At 41.9% G+C, this 16287-nt stretch overlaps 2 protein-coding genes across 3 annotated transcripts in view; one reads left to right on the forward strand and one right to left on the reverse strand.

Moving 5' to 3' along the window:
- dnai4 (dynein axonemal intermediate chain 4) overlaps positions 1 to 11413 on the reverse strand; it is a 15319-nt gene extending 3906 nt beyond the window's left edge. The window contains exons 1-13 of one of the 2 annotated variants that reach the window (XM_036005566.1): positions 10918 to 11413; positions 9302 to 9470; positions 9013 to 9177; positions 8079 to 8178; positions 7816 to 7972; positions 7173 to 7312; positions 6282 to 6446; positions 6018 to 6203; positions 4462 to 4616; positions 2054 to 2140; positions 977 to 1131; positions 667 to 827; positions 22 to 146 (exon numbers count right to left, since the gene is read on the reverse strand). In XM_036005566.1, the coding sequence (XP_035861459.1) occupies positions 22 to 146; positions 667 to 827; positions 977 to 1131; positions 2054 to 2140; positions 4462 to 4616; positions 6018 to 6203; positions 6282 to 6446; positions 7173 to 7312; positions 7816 to 7972; positions 8079 to 8178; positions 9013 to 9177; positions 9302 to 9470; positions 10918 to 10976 (1824 nt within the window). In that variant the 5' untranslated portion in view covers positions 10977 to 11413. Of the gene's footprint in view, positions 1 to 21; positions 147 to 666; positions 828 to 976; positions 1132 to 2053; positions 2141 to 4461; positions 4617 to 6017; positions 6204 to 6281; positions 6447 to 7172; positions 7313 to 7815; positions 7973 to 8078; positions 8186 to 9012; positions 9178 to 9301; positions 9471 to 10917 lie in introns of both variants that reach the window. The other variant, XM_031290930.2, reaches the window with a different exon arrangement.
- Positions 1 to 16287, forward strand: part of asph (aspartate beta-hydroxylase) — a 57437-nt gene that overhangs the window by 39956 nt on the left and 1194 nt on the right. The gene's annotated exons all lie outside the window — the stretch shown is intronic.

Genomic DNA, 16287 nt, shown 5'->3' on the forward strand with positions numbered 1-16287 from the left:
GCTTTTAAGCCACCAACTTACTGTTGGATGGAAGTCAAAGCACAGACCAGGAGTCAGCGCTGACAGAACACTTTCTGTCTTCTTCCCTGTGGTGGTCCCTCCAGCCTTCTTCTTTGTGTTGTGACTCTTCTTCAGCTTCATCAAGTCTACAGACAGACAGACAGACAGACAGACAGACAGACAGACTTTTTCATAAAAAGAAAAGAAAATTTGACATCATTTTGAAAAGATAGAGCACATAACAAAGAAGTAACTCTCAAAAAGCTTAAATATTAGCACATTCTAATTTTTTAAATAATAAATGTGTAGCTGTGATTTAGTCTTGTTAAGTCCCTCTGTCTGGTTCTTGCCTTTGCAGTGCCAACATGACAACAATAGTACTTTTTTTTTTTTTAACGTAACAAATCAGGTGTATTGACAGAATTGTTATTGACTACATTGTTGTTTCCCTGTCCTTTAAAATGTTCCGAGCATGTTTGAGTTCAAGAATCTAAAAAGTGTCCGATGACTTCTAAATGAAATGTTAGAAAGGTGTTTCTCTTTGTGAATGAGTTACATTCCAATTCTGGTTACTTCTGGATGAATGTATACTCTTAGAGTCCATCACTGTGCACTTTAAGCTGAATTGACAATGGTAAAAGCATCGCCTGGTGCTGAGTACAGTACCTATGCAGTCGAGGCCATTGTTGCTGACAAACCACTTGCTGATCCTGCCATCTGCAGCCACAGAAAACAGAGATTCCACCTTCTCTTCTCCTGTCAGACTCAACTCCTGTTGGGTCCACCTAAGCTGCCACACTGGATCCAAGTGCCTGTTGGGACATCCACTGGGCACACACACACACACACACACACACACACACACACACACACACACACACACACACACACACAAGTAAAGAGCATTAACGTGAGTAGTAGCACCAGTAACCATTAGTTTGATGTAAGAGCTGCACTGTCCACACACAATCCTCACCTGCTGCTGATGAAACAGGCCTTGTTGTCTCGACTCTTCACGTTGTAGATAGCGATGCTGCCATCTTGCATGCCCACAGCCAGCTGACTGGGGTTATTGGATGAGAAATCCAGGGAAGTCACAGCGCTGTCACAGCGGATGACACGCTCCGGCCACTGCAGAGGTGACACGTGACAACATCTGGAATGGACAGCTGGCACTCCACACACAGGAACTAAATCCTCAGTCGACATTCTGCGTACCGCTAATGTTATTAGCCGATTGGGCTTTATCGGTTTCTATCACTATCAAAGATATGAGGCATTAGGGCCCTACTCTACCTCCTAGTTGGCTCAGTCAGCCGTTATCATCCATTGGTAAACTGATCACCCATCTGTGTCAATATTCTACGCTTACTGCGGTGCTGGAAGATGACACAGTAAGAGCGAGCGAAACTCTGCGTAAGGACTGGAGGCAGGTTGGGCTGGTGGATGAGTCAAACGAACACACACACACGACTTTCACCCGAGAGACCGGTGTTCCTGTCCTGTGTGGAACCAAATGTCAACGGTAGTATAGTCTTGCTTTGCCAGACCTTCCTCCACAGCGCTGCGGAGGAGGGTCTGGCTAGTCCACACAGCATTCCGGGATGGGAGAGAAACGTGCTCTTGTTTATTGGCATTTCTTTAAACCAATCACAATCGTCTTGGGCAGCCCTAAGCTCCGCACGGAGCCACGGTGGCAAAATAGCCTCGGGAAGGAACTTGGTTTGGTGGAACATGTGTACATTCAAAAGTTGTTTTAGTCGTGAAACAGAAAACTCAGATTGGACAGATAGTCTAGCTAGCTGTCTGGATTTACCCTGCAGAGATCTGAGGAGCAGTTAACCATAGTCCTCAGAAATCCACCGGAGTTTAAAATTCTATATGAACCATATGAATTGATGATAACAGCCTTCTGGACCTACTAGTATGTGCGGCAGGCCCCTTCTAACCCATACCTACTGTATGAGGCTCTGTAATGCACAGTGGATGGAGTGATACCATTTGAAACGGGTGATTGGAGGTAAATGAAGGTTAAAACATACATAAGTCCTACCGTGGGATTTTTGAGAGACCAGCAGCACACCAGGCCTGGTTTCTGGTTACTGGAGCCAAACTCACCATAGCCCACAGCCAGAAGGTCCTAGCAGAGAGCACAAGCAAATCTGTATAAGTGAACAGTTTCTGTCAACTGCGAAACATTTTTAATAGATACAATGTTTTTGGTAGAAAGTAGTTCCAGTGAAAACTACTGACATCATTTTCTGGGGATTATCCAGCATAACCAGAACATTGTTTCTGGTGCTGTTTCCCCCGGTTGAAGAAACAATTGACCGATCAGAGCTTTGTAAGCAGGCTTAAGAATGGGTACGTCATCTTCCTACATTTCTAGCTAGCTACCTGGCTACTACACTCATGATTAAAAAACAATAGAAATATTGGTGACGAGCATGGATGCAACTGTACGGGTTATTGTAAGACGATGTAAAGAAACAATTCTTAAATTGACATATTTCTTTAAAAAAGGTAACAGCTTTTAGCATCCACTACTGGGGAAAAAATGTGTTTTTGTGATTTAGGTGAACTACCCCTTTTAAAGAATACAGACTAACAAAAATGTTGCCATCTGCAATGACATATTGCAAACATGATTAAAGGTCCTATGACATGGTGCTCTTTGGATGTTTTTATATAGGCCTTAGTGGTCCCCTAATACTGTATCTGAAGTCTCTTTTATATAGACCTTAGTGGTCCCCTAATACTGTATCTGAAGTCTCTTTTATATAGACCTTAGTGGTCCCCTAATACTGTATCTGAAGTCTCTTTTATATAGACCTTAGTGGTCCCCTAATACTGTATCTGAAGTCTCTTTTATATAGACCTTAGTGGTCCCCTAATACTGTATCTGAAGTCTCTTTTATATAGACCTTAGTGGTCCCCTAATACTGTATCTGAAGTCTCTTTTATATAGACCTTAGTGGTCCCCTAATACTGTATCTAAAGTCTCTTTTATATAGACCTTAGTGGTCCCCTAATACTGTATCTGAAGTCTCTTTTATATAGACCTTAGTGGTCCCCTAATACTGTATCTGAAGTCTCTTTTATATAGACCTTAGTGGTCCCCTAATACTGTATCTGAAGTCTCTTTTATATAGACCTTAGTGGTCCCCTAATACTGTATCTGAAGTCTCTTTTGAATGAGCTTTACTTAGGATGTGCCATTTCTGTGTCTGTAGCTTTAAATGCTATTGAGGAGGAGAGGGGGGGGGCAAGGTGGAGGGTGGGGGTGTGGCCTTGACCAACTGCCACTTTGCTCGTTTGAGAGCCATGATGTCTCTCTCTCTCTCATGGGCAGGCCAAATTCTCTGGGCGAGCAAAGCAGAGAAAGAGGAGGTAACCTTCCTCCTTATGACGTCATAAAGGGAAGATTCCAGATTGGCCCATCTGAGCTTTCATTTTCTCAAAGGCAGAGCAGGATACCCAGGGCTCGGTTTACACCTATCACCATTTCTAGCCACTGGGGGACCATAGGCAGGCTGGGGGAACGCATATTAACGTTGAAAAACCTCATAAAGTGAAATATTCATGCCATGGGATCTATAACACTTCATTTCAATTTCCCCATGTTGCTAATATAAGTAGTGAACACCATTAAATGGACATCCTACAATAGAACTCAACAGTGACGCAGACTTTTTGAACGGCTCTGGTTCTGGAAATAAGTTTCCAAGCCAACCAGCTACGAGATGAATCGTGACCATAAAACATTTGATTCGGCACAAAAGACCATTTTGAAAACGGGGAAAAAAAGGCAAAGGTACAAGACTGTGTACAGAAACTATCATAGTCTTCAGTGGTAGCAGCTCGCTAGCTGTTCGCAGTAAACATTTCCATGGTAACAGTGAGTTCCACTTCCACCAATCAGAGACGTCCCTGTTTTGCTTAGGATATTGGGTAGTGTAGTACTTCTCCATGACATCACAAATAAAACAAGGTTGATTTCATACAGGACAGGTCTACATTACATTATGGCTAATAATCAAAATCCTCATGCAGAATATGAATAAGGGCTGCACAATATGAGAAAAATATCTAATTGCAATTATTCTGACTGATATTGCGATTGTGATATGATACACGACATTGAAGGGAATGATCATTTTTGTATCATTATTCTAATTTTCATTGAAAAATATTAAAATTAAAAAAAGTTGTATACTCTATAGTGTGATTTTTGCATATTATATTATATATTATAGTCTGTAGTATACGATTTGTAGGCCGGGACGTCTCTGCAGCACCACAATACTTCATTCAGAATGGTTTGACGCATTAGATATTGCACTAGTGGTCCATATTGCGATTTCAATAAAATTGTGATCAACTGTGAATGGGATTTTCACTGTTGAGCTCCATACAAGCTTTTTTTTTTTTTGCCGACCGCAGCAGGTGTGTCTGTGTTACCGGGTTCTTCTTGTTCCAGGCCATGCTGCTGACGCTGCTCCCTCGGCTGAGCTCACAGCTGAAAGCCCAGAGACGCACCACGGCCGGAGATCTAGGGCTCTCTGCATCCTCCTCCCTCTGCTCCCCCATCCCAGGCTTCACCGGACTCTCTGGGTCTGACACAATGACATTTATACCCACCTTTTCATTCAAATGGTTACATTTTTATCCATTAGTATCAGGGTTCAACAATAAGGGTTGCCCAATGGCCCAGGGCATGTAAATATTAGAGATGGTCCGATACCATTTTTTGCTTCCCGATACCGATTGTGATACCTGAACTTACATATCAGCCGATACCGAGTACCGATCTGATACCAGTGTGTCATATATTTTATTATGTTTTAACTGCTGTATACTGCTATCCCTGTATGGATGTGATATGATTTCCATCTTTGTTGTCGGTCTGGCTCAGGTTATACTTTTTGTGAAACATGAACAAACAAAAACACTGAATACCACCAAACTTTCTTTTATTATCCAGTTTAACAATAAACTACAGTAGATTTTCTTCGGGGCTAAATTAGGTGGTATCAGATCCGGTGCAGTACTTTCCAATACCGATACTACCATTTTAGGCAGTATCGGAGGCTTTTCCGATACTGGTATTGGTATCGGAACATCTCTAGTAAATATAACATGAACAGACAAGGGATTAAAAAAAAGGTTTCAGTCATTTTTTATCAAAGTTTTTCAATCATAAATGATGTTATCGTTCTCTTGCCCTCAACAGAGAATGCTTGTTGAATGATTTGATTTGAATGTGCTGTTGGTCAAGAATTGAGTTGGTGCTAGTGACACGCGACGTGTGACTGGCGGCTGTCTTGTTAGAACGATAAGAAGATGATGGCTGCGTACGAGCTAAAGCAAATAAGAAATGTTCAAACTCTATGACATAGTAGAAATAAGGGTCCCTAAAAATGCATGCGGTCAAACAAATTACAGACAGGAACCACTGTCTCTCCAGTAAGTTAATCATTGCAATTACATTTGATAGTTTAGTTTTTTTTAAATAATTGCCTCCACTTTCAGTATGAACATTGTTAATTGAGGCCCAATTTACTTGAGTCTTTGTTGTCATTTTAAACCACAAATAAAAATTAATTTGTATAGGGGCCCAGTAAAAACTGACTTTGGGCAAGTAGAATTGTATTTCACTTGCAAGTAAAAAAAAAAAACCTTAACCTTGAACCCTGAGTATCCATTAACACTTTATATGACCTGACCAATAGTTTGGAGGAAATACATGTGTCCAGGGGCGTCGGACTGGGGGGAAAAAGGGGACTGAGTACCCAGGGCCCTCATGTGAGGAGGGCCCAAAAATATGCTAGAATGAATAGCTGTGGATGCGGGGAGGGGCTCATAGAAAATGCCTTTCTACAGGGCCCAGAATGTTGTGCTACGCCCCTGCATGTGTCCAGAAAGCATCCTGATTCATCTGCATTAGCACTAGTAGTGTATCAGCGCTTCTGAAGTGAAAACAAAATGCCACCCATGTGATAATGAGCTGACTTTACCTTCTATTACGGGCAGCTGTCTGTAAGCAGCCAGCTGGGGTTGGAAAATGTTTCCCAGAATGCTCCTCTCCATCACTAGTAAGCAGTGTTGGAATTTCTCTGACAGCATGATCAGCTGCAAGTCTGACTCAGCGTTTAAACTGTTCCCAAGCGCCTCCACTTCTTTCAATGAGCTGGCAGCACTGGCTGAAGAGAAACACAACAAAATTATACACGCAAGGAGGGACATTACAGGAGATAAAACCCAGCCTGAAGCATTGTTACCTGTACTGTCTGTGCTGCCCACTGACACGCTCCTCTCTGCACCTCTGCCACTGTCCACAGCAGCCTCGGGACACTGAGCCCTCCCCAGTTCAGGGCTGCACAGCTTTTCATCCTGCTCAGGGCTGATCAAACTGTCATACACATCCCAGCTGGTAACAGTCGTGGCTGTGGGCATGGAAGTTATATTCACTACCACATTCCTTGTTACATTCAGTCTTATTCATTGTAGTCTGGATCTACGGAAGTATATTTCAACATTATTGAAAATATATATGTCATATCACCAAGCCCTAATTTTTTGCGTGTTACTGCTAACAAATGTCCGTGAATGGAATAGCGTGAAACCGGCAGCAGGAATGTGTATCCCCTTAACGATTTTAAGTCATCGTTTTAATTGTCTTCGTTTAGTCAATCAACTACGTGTTTGATAAGCTAATCATTTTAGCTTTACTTGCAGGCATGTATATTGTTGGGTAGTTTAATTTATTATAAAACATTGTATTTTATACACTACATGTGTTTTGTTTGCAATCTTAATTTGTAAAGTAACTAGTAACTAAAGCAGTCTGGTTAATAAAGTACAATATTTCTCTCTGAAATGTAGCGGAGTAGAAGTAGAAAGTGGCATTAAAAGAAAAGACTCAGTACAAGTACCTCAAATTTGTACTTAAATACAGTACTTGAGTAAATTAATACATTCCACCACTGCACAAAACAGAGCTAAAAGGAGAGTAAATATTGTTTAAATAGGTTATTGTCGTTGGCTTCTTGTACGCTATACCAACCTAACAATGGGAACATTTGTGAGTGTTGTGTTGTCGGCTTGTTCCGCTAACCCCCAACGTGACCATAAGAAATATGAATGAATGCAATGCAAATAATGAGTCTAACCTTTGTCCACCATGACAATGCTGTCGCTCTGGACCTGTTTGTTTTTAGTTGCTCCATTCAACGTCTGCACTGATTGATCCACATACTTATCGTTGTCCATTCTGCTCCTGCAAGCCTCAGCATACTGATTGTTTCTCTCCCTGTAACAAAACAACATGGGGAAGATGACACCAGCTGGTTAAAACCAAAGAAGAAAATAATGTACATCTTTAGATTAATGACCAACAGACATAGGTTTAATTTACGGGGGGGGGGGGTGGTTACAACCCTCCCAATAATCAAAACTGGCCATTGCAACCCCCCGCAAAGATCTAATAATAATTAGCTTTACATAATAAAGACATTTGCACCATAACTTGATGCAGAAAAGGCACACGTTGCAGAAAAAAATCACCAGAAATGAAGTGCTTGATATGCTCAACATTTCAATTTTGTTTAAAAGTGGAGATCTTTCCCAATTCTTCCCAACAGATAAAATTCACTTTTTTTTCCACAGTCACATACTGCATTAATATGCGTGTCCCAGTTCCTAAGAAAAAGACATCTCTGTCTTTTTTTTGCAGTTTAAAAAGAGTGGTGTGTCTTTCCCATGTGTATTCGGCACATAATTAGTTGGGGAAAAAAAGTAGAGTACTTCACTCACATGATAGGTTCTGCGTCATCGGCGTCTACTGACACAAAGGTGCTGGGTATGTCCAGCAGTGAAATGCTGTCTGTCTCAGAGATGTAGAGATCTATGACCTCTTTCAACATGTCTTCTGTCACCTGTTCTTTCACAGTGTCTCTTTTCCCCTGCACATCTGGCAGCGAACAAAAGATATGAAACGGAAACTTGTACCAAATACCACAGATATGTCACAAATATCTGCTATATTATATATGTATTTTAGAATGAATGTGATGAACCTGGGAAGTTGACGGGCATGTCCCGTTTGGAAAATGTATCCTCAATCTCCTCATTCATCGACTCTATGGTAGACTGGCTGGATATTCTGCTGCTTCCTAATATTGACCTGGAAAACAATGTCAGAGTACATTTTTACAAGGTGAAAATGTGTGGCAACAAAGGCACAAAATAGGATGTCAACACTAAAGATAAAATGATTATTTTCCTGCCCATCATCTCTCTAATCAAGAACTTATACACGGGAATATGATAAGGCAATTTCATTTGATTCATTGTTGATTTATATATTTAATAAAGCCACCTGTGGTAAACAAGCATATGTCTAACAAACTTGCTGTTGGTTTTCCTCAGTTTTCCTAAACCCAAGGATCCCACACACCGTCATGTCACCTCGGATCAGCTCCAGCTGTTTGACCGTCAGATCAGCTGGTGTATAGTCTCGCATAGTCTCGCATTGCCAGACCTTCCTCCACAGCGCCGTAGAGGAGGGTCTGACTACTCCACACAGCATTCCGGGATGGAAGAAAAACGTGCTCTGGTTTATTGCCATTTCTTTAAACCAATCACAATCATCTTAGGCGGTGCTAAGCGGCGGATGGAGTAACGGTGCCTTTGCACAATAGCCTCGAGAAGGAACTTGTTTTGGTGGAACATGTGTACATTCAAAAGTTGTTTTAGTCGTGCAACAAAAAACTCAGATTGGACAGATAGTCTAGCTAGCTGTCTGGATTTACCCTGCAGAGATCTGAGGAGCAGTTAACCATAGTCCTCAGAAATCCACCGGAGTTTAGAATGCCAACACAAAGAAAGAGGAAGGTAACGGACATCCGGCCGAAATAAGGGACATCTGGCGGAATTTCTGGCGGCACCTCAACAATCCCGGAAATGAAACGTCGTCGATATAGACTATATGGTGTATAACAATGAATGGTACCTGGAGAAAGGCATAGCAAAGCTCCCGGTGGCTGTTATCTGATCTGATGCGGATCCAGCGGAGATTTCATCCAGAAACAACCTGCTGGCTTTGGCCTGCGCAGCTGCTGGATCTGCATGGTGCAGCGGCTGAGGAGTGACGTCATTGCCTTCATCATCAAACACCTGCAAACAGGAGAACAATTAGCCACGTATCTCAAATATGACTGCTATATTAGCTTACTTCTACTACAAATATAGAAGGAATGGGGCACTGAGGTAATACTTGTAGCCTGTTAGTGTAAGTTACCCGAACAGCTTGTCTCTGAGTTTGAATGGCGCTCTTCTCCAGAACTTTGCTGCTACCGCCCAGGCTGAAACTTTTCCTGCTCGGGGAACCGACGACGCTGTTTGTGTCTCTTGTACTTTGGTTGACTCCATGTATGCCTGACACCGAAATATTTATTGTTCGAGAAGAGCTAGGAAACAGCAAAATAAAACAGTTAGCAGGGCTCCAGTTTGTTTATTACAGTATTTGCATTATGCAGGGCCTGAAATAGGCCTGTACTCACCAGTACTGAGGCACTTCTAATTGTTGTTAACAGTATTACAGTATTAACAGTATTATTTATAGGCTGACATTTATACAGAAATATGCTATATATCATGTATTGGGGAAAACCAAGCAAGTTTATCTAAAATCACACATTCAGCACCCCCATAGCCTATAGCCCAAATGAAATGATCCTTTGTTTCATAACCACATTTTCAGACACTGCAACATATTCAGCTGTGAGATCGGCAGTTGGATCGAATCAAGCTCCTTAGATCGAATCGTCGACTATTCAGGGTCATTCTTACGAGCAGGGTCCATAATTAAAGTTTTTGTCCACCGGCCAAAATGCCAAAAATTTTACCAGCCACTCAACAGATTAGGCTACCATTGTTTTTTGGTTGGTGAGTGAAGCAAATCTACCTGCCACTTGCATATTTTACCAGCATTTGGCTGGTAGATCATGGTGCTAATTTTTAAGCGTTTTCACGTTAAGCGTTTTAGAATGTCCCGTTCATGGGAGTGATGGCTGGTGTCAGAAGCCTTTGCAACGCAAATAGTAGCCGAGTAACAAATAAGCCTGATAACGTAAAAACTGAAGTAGCACAAATGTTTTTTTAATGGAACAAATCAACACAAACGTAGCACAAACGATTGAGAACATTTTGGGGATATTTGGACATTAATGGGGGGCTGGGTGATGTCACTGGCCAGAAAATGTAAAGTCGAATTACTTAAAACCCTTAACGGCACAAACGACAATGTTTACGGCACAAACCGGCACAGACGTAGCACAAACGAATAGCAGTGTTTTTAATAATTTTTGGATGACATGGGGGGGCAGCTTCACGCAGGTCCTCACTGCCTCGTGCCCTGACCAAACAAACTGCAAGAAGTAAGGTAACATCACACTGACCCTCTCTGAACTGACTTTTCGACTATCTCACTTCGCTGTTCAGCTCGCGTCCAACAGTAATGTTACACATGGCGTATAATTTATTCGTGAAAGTCTTGATATCGATGGCTGTATAGCTAGCTTATCTTGCTGTTAAACATACATTCAAATTAGATTTGCTGTTTGTTAACCAAACACAATGTTATTCACTTGGAATCTTGCTAGCATAACAACGTTAGCTGGTTAACGTGTAGCTCGTAACGTTAGCTGAGCCAAGACTGTATGGCTGCAGCCTGGAGCCCTCCTGTCTCATGCCCTCACGGTAGGCATGATACGGGAAGCTCCAGGGCTGCAGCTGCCATACCCGTCTCAGGACGTAACGTTATCTTAGGTCAGTCCTATTTACTGGAGCAGTGAACATTGTTTCCATTGCATAGAACCTTATGTTGACAAAATGAGTTAAGAAATGTCAACTTACGGCCTTAGAACCAGAGTACGTCTCTTCTTTCTTTCTTCTTTTGCCACAGAGGTAGACATTATTGAAGCGTTGTTGTGCCTTCCCTACTAAGTTGCCACAGCAACGGGACGCCCCGCGCCTTTCCTGCTGGGCGGTGCCGCCTGTGTGTTTTTAGACACCACATAGAAATGAACGATTAATAAATAAGGCAAAGCATTAAGGATAGCAGCTTTAAGGCTACTTGTACAGTTTATAGAAAAATAGAGAATTGCTTGTAAACCCCAGTAACTGGCAGTTGTGCAAGTGGTAGAATCTGATAAACCCCCCACAGGGACACACCACGTTAATGAACATCAATATAAAATACAAGATGTAAATGTATGTAAACATGCCAGAGTTAGCAAGAATGCTAATTTACATAGCTACGTAGTCCCTAGGCAGGTAACAGAAACGGAACATTACAAGTAACAATATATAGATACAAGTATACAATACACAAGCAGAAGAGGACATAGATGTTACTGTGTGTGAGTTAAAATTGAATTGATATTAATGATATGTGTTTGCAGTATTAATTCAGTAAGTATTAGTTAATTTGATACAGATTAGTCACAATGTGATTACAAAAAAAGAATAGAAATAATAGTAGTTTGTAAAATAATAAGCTGTTTGACAAAAAAATACTTTGATCTCTTCCTAACTGCCCTGTTTCAGACTGCTACAAAAACATGCTGCACCTGCAAGCGCTTTTATCCTTAAATATCTAAATAAAAAGAAACCAGCGATTTATACTTTAAAATCGTTATTGATAGAAGAAGCCCTGGATTTTGGACATTGAGGGAGAGCAGAGACGTCCATCAGCGGCAGCCTATATTGACTGAATCTCTGGGTATGGCACCTCTGGGAGTTTGTGAGACGAGCCAGGGCACTTAGGATATTAAACTAGATGCTAACTTCAGTGGACTAAAGCTTTTATGTGCTGTCATCATTTAAGCAGCAGTATGTGTATGGTCCATTTCTGGCAGTGAAGTCAGACAGAAGGGCAGCTAAAGGCAGCTTAGGTAAGAACTGCCATGACTGCCAGTGATGTCATGCCACTGAACTCCCAGTGGGACGGAGAGTTCAGGAAAAACCCTTTGCAGCACCACACAGATATAGATTCTGTGCATCCAGCCTACACATGATCAGAGGTAAAACGGCAAGGTGTGGCACAGAGCATATTGCAGGCAGAGAGGCAAAGCGCAGCGCAGGTTTACGTTAGGGGTGGGACAAAACATAAATATGTCAATATATCGTTGTCCTTCGTGTGCTACAAGAATAAGTACGCCAACGCCAAATATCGATATTTTAATTAATAAACTAAGGCGCTTTAAATAGATTTCCCTGCTCCCAGCGTTGCTACTTCATGGCTCCTCGAGGTGACGCCCAACACATGAATGAGGGAAACTTGAACATACAGTAAGTTAACTAGTCAAAGAGGAAGAGGTTTTCAACGGGATGGCAGACAGCAGTTTGAGGAAAATAACAGATGCCCCAGCCACATTTAAGTCCAAAGTCATAGTTGTCATAGTTGCTCTATAGTTCTGTAATTTAAATGTATAGACTGAAACACTTTTCTAACAGTTTGGACTTGCAGTGAATTACGAGAAAAAAAACTTGCACTTACTTAACCTCTAGGAATATTATTGCAGAATTTCTGTGTCGTGATATTATCGGTATTGTAAACCATGTATCGTGTCTCATATTGTGAGGTATCCTGTGATTCCCAACCCTAGTATACGTCATCATTGCTTCCGGCGCCTTGAAAGGTCAGGGGTACATCTGGAAACATTAAACATTAATTGTTCGGACATTGTTGACATTGTTGTTTGGACAGACCTGCCCCCACTGCTAAAATCCTAAAGGAAACACTGGACTTACTTTGTATTCCCTGCTGAAATAATTTGCTTTAAATGTAGACATTTACAGAGAACAGAGAGCATCAGCAGTGTGTGATCCCTGTCAGCTTTATGAGCAGCTGGTTTTATGGGTTAAATGAGGTAATGATGTGAGGTCACAGACGGGGGAGCAGGATGAGTGCTGCTGACGCTCTGTCTCACGCCAGTTAACGACCAGCCAACACTGGGGACACGGTTTCTACTGAGTTTATATGGCTGCTGTTAGGAGACACTTGAGATGAGTTATAGGTAGTCCAGAGCAGTCGTCCAGATGTCCTTGGGACACCACCACACCAACTCCTCACCATCCATAAAAAATAATGAAAGATAATTCTAAAGCCATATATTTGATTTAGTGGGCGTTTTATAGCTTATGCTTATTTTAAAACTTTTAACCCTTTCCAAAGTCCTACCATACAACTCTAGTTTTATACTTTCATCTATTTTCTTCCTCGTAAAAAACATAGCCTTAGTCTTCTCAATAGAGAATCTAAACCCCCATTTCCTTCCCCAATCCTCCACTAGGATTAAAGCTTCCTGTACCTTCTTCACGTTTTCCTTACTTAACATTCTTCCCCCTTTTCCATAGGCTACCATCATCTGCAAATAACGACCTTCCAATTCCTGGCTGAACATTACAAAAAACATCATTAATCATTATGTTGAACAGTAATGGACTAATAACACTACCTTGAGGTGTCCCATTTTCTACCAAACACCTTCTAGATGTTTCTGTCCCTATTTTCACCTGAATACTTCTATTATTTAAAAAGTCCATTACCCAGTTAAACATATTTCCCCATCGTTCATTTACAGATCGTGGAGAACTATTAACTACTATTAAGTTCTGTTGGTATTACGCCTTCTACTATATTCTTCTACTGATAATAATAATATAATTAAAGTTATTTTACTATAATTATTGCTGTAAGTGCTAATACCTCTGCTATTATTTGTTTGGATATGTTGAGAGGATAATATATGTATGAGGGTGAGAAAAACAAAAGGGGGAAAAAATCTATAACAAAATGGCAAATTGTTATTAATAAAAAGAACATCTGTGTATTGTTACTGTCAAAAATGAAAAATAAGGAGATAATGCATGTCATTAATGGATGACGCAGTGAAGCTATTTGAAACGTATTTTAAAAGTTAGATCTGTCTCTCTGGTTCCCTTCAGTGTGTCAGAGTTGGAGGCTAGTGTGGACAAGCTTGAGAAGGAGGTTGAGCAGCTGAAAGAGCAGAGGAACCAGCAGAAACAGCTGGCTGACTCCAACGCCAGACAGAGAGACATGTACAAGGTCCTGCTGACACAGAGCACCGGCTTCAGCCTGCCTACTCAAGGTGACATGAAAATAACAAATAAACATTGGCCCTTTATGGGGATTTTCTCTTGAACCATCAGTGCAATCGTGTTTATAGAAGGTTTGATGTGTGTCTGCAGGTTCGGATTCTTCATCCCACCCGGCACGTTAGGCCTTCAGTCCCAGCTACTCGCTCTACTACTCAGAGAGCTGCTGCTGCTGAGTCAGCCCAGACTGCTCAGGCTAAAGCTGCTTTAAAACAGGTACTTAAAATCATCTGCACACACTCACACTTAAATCTGCATCTTTCTCCATCTTCTGAAGTAGGATGGAAAAAAAGACATTTAGAAATTCATGTAGCTGTTCTGACTGGATGTGTTTGTGTCTGTGCATCCCCAGCTGAATGATGCCTTCACTCTGTATAAGAAGGAGAAGGCAGAGAACGACAAGATGTCAAATGAGACAAACGACAGGCTCCAGAAGCAGCTGACGGATCTTCGCTCCAGCCACGCCAAGCTGACCTCTCAGCTAGAGTTCAGCAGCAAGAGGTTTGCGAGGCTCAGCACTGCTGCTGCACCTGGCTCATATTTCAGTTGTTGGAGATTTATTTTATGTGTTTCTGTGTATGTCAGGTACGAGATGCTCCAGGACACTGTAGCAGCCTACCGCAGAGAGATCTCTGCCCTACAGGACAGGAACCAAAACCAATTCCTTCTCGAGGCTATTTTGCAGCACGCTTAGCACCGCCCAAGACAATTGTGTTTGGTTTGAAGAAATGCCAATAAACCAGATCACGTTTTTCTCCGATCCCGGAGTGCTGTGTGGACTAGCCAGACTCTCCTCCACAGCGCTGTGGAGGAAGGTCTGGCAATGCGAGACTACCACTTTCATTGTGTTGTTTTCAGCCTAACAGGCAGCAGTGTTTTTTTAGAGAAAAGGCCCCGAGAACTGACCCACTGTACACTCCCTGCTCAGCAGCAAACAGACATTTAGCAGCAAGTGTCTATAGTTATTTGACCCTGCTGTCTTGTCCAGATGTATGAGGTGCAGCACAGTCTGAAGTCCAGCCAGGCAGAGCAACAGGAGGCACTGGAGAGAGCTACCTCTGCTGTTACACTGGAGCAGAAGGCCATACAGGAAAGCCTGCTGCAGGTCCGTTAAAACACACACACACTCTCATATGCTGGTTAATATTCCCAGTCCCTACCAGTTAACATAGGTATCTTGAATTCACCTACAGTCAGAACATGAATTTTAAAGTTGTATTTACTTGTGTGGGCTCAACTGTTTCCTGTCTGTCTTCCTCTCAGACTCAAGGGCCATTCACATTGTACGCGCAAACGGCAGTGCTGCGCTATGAAACCCATTATTGTCAATGGCATGCGCGCAAAAGAACTGGCCATTTTGCGGCTGGCCGCTCTTGCGCGTGCCGCGGTCAAAGTTGAACCATGTTGAACTACATTTCATTTATGATTGATGGAAAAGCCGACATTTGGGAGTAGTGTAGGTCCGGGGGCATGCCCCTCTGAGAATTTTTTGCCCGTAATAGCCCAAATTTGGTGGCCTCTGGCACATTCTAATGCCACTATTCCATCATATACACTGATCTAAATGATTGCATTTAATGAGCTTTTCTCCTTATATATTTTTTTTATATATTGTTTTATTATTGCCTATATCTATGATCAATCAACTGACACAAGTAATGTGCACACTCGCCAACTTATGATGCGTTCAAATCAACTCAGAATTGTTGTAAGTGTGGGGGACAGAGGGCACCGACATGGAAAGTGCGCGGGACATGTCCCCCCCACGTACCCCGTGTCCGCTTCACCCTTGTGCATTACATTTATCTGACAGCTATAATTGCTAGTTACTTTTATTTTACAAAGACAACCTATGATTAGTTAAAAAGTTGATGCATAGTTAAATATTAAACTACTACTACAACAGTATATAAAAGAGTTAATGTTAGGGGGCCCTCCATAGTCTATATCCACGATGTTCCACTTCCGGGATTGCTCAGGTGCTGCCGGTAATTCCTGATGTCCCTCATTCCGTCCGGATGTCCGTTGCCTTCCGCTTTCTTTGTGTTAGAATTTTAAACTCCGGTCTATTATTGAGGACTATGGTTAACTGCTCCTCAGATC

This window comes from Sander lucioperca, chromosome 9 (assembly GCF_008315115.2).
Source record: "Sander lucioperca isolate FBNREF2018 chromosome 9, SLUC_FBN_1.2, whole genome shotgun sequence".
In the NCBI taxonomy this organism is placed as follows: Eukaryota; Metazoa; Chordata; class Actinopteri; order Perciformes; family Percidae; genus Sander; species Sander lucioperca.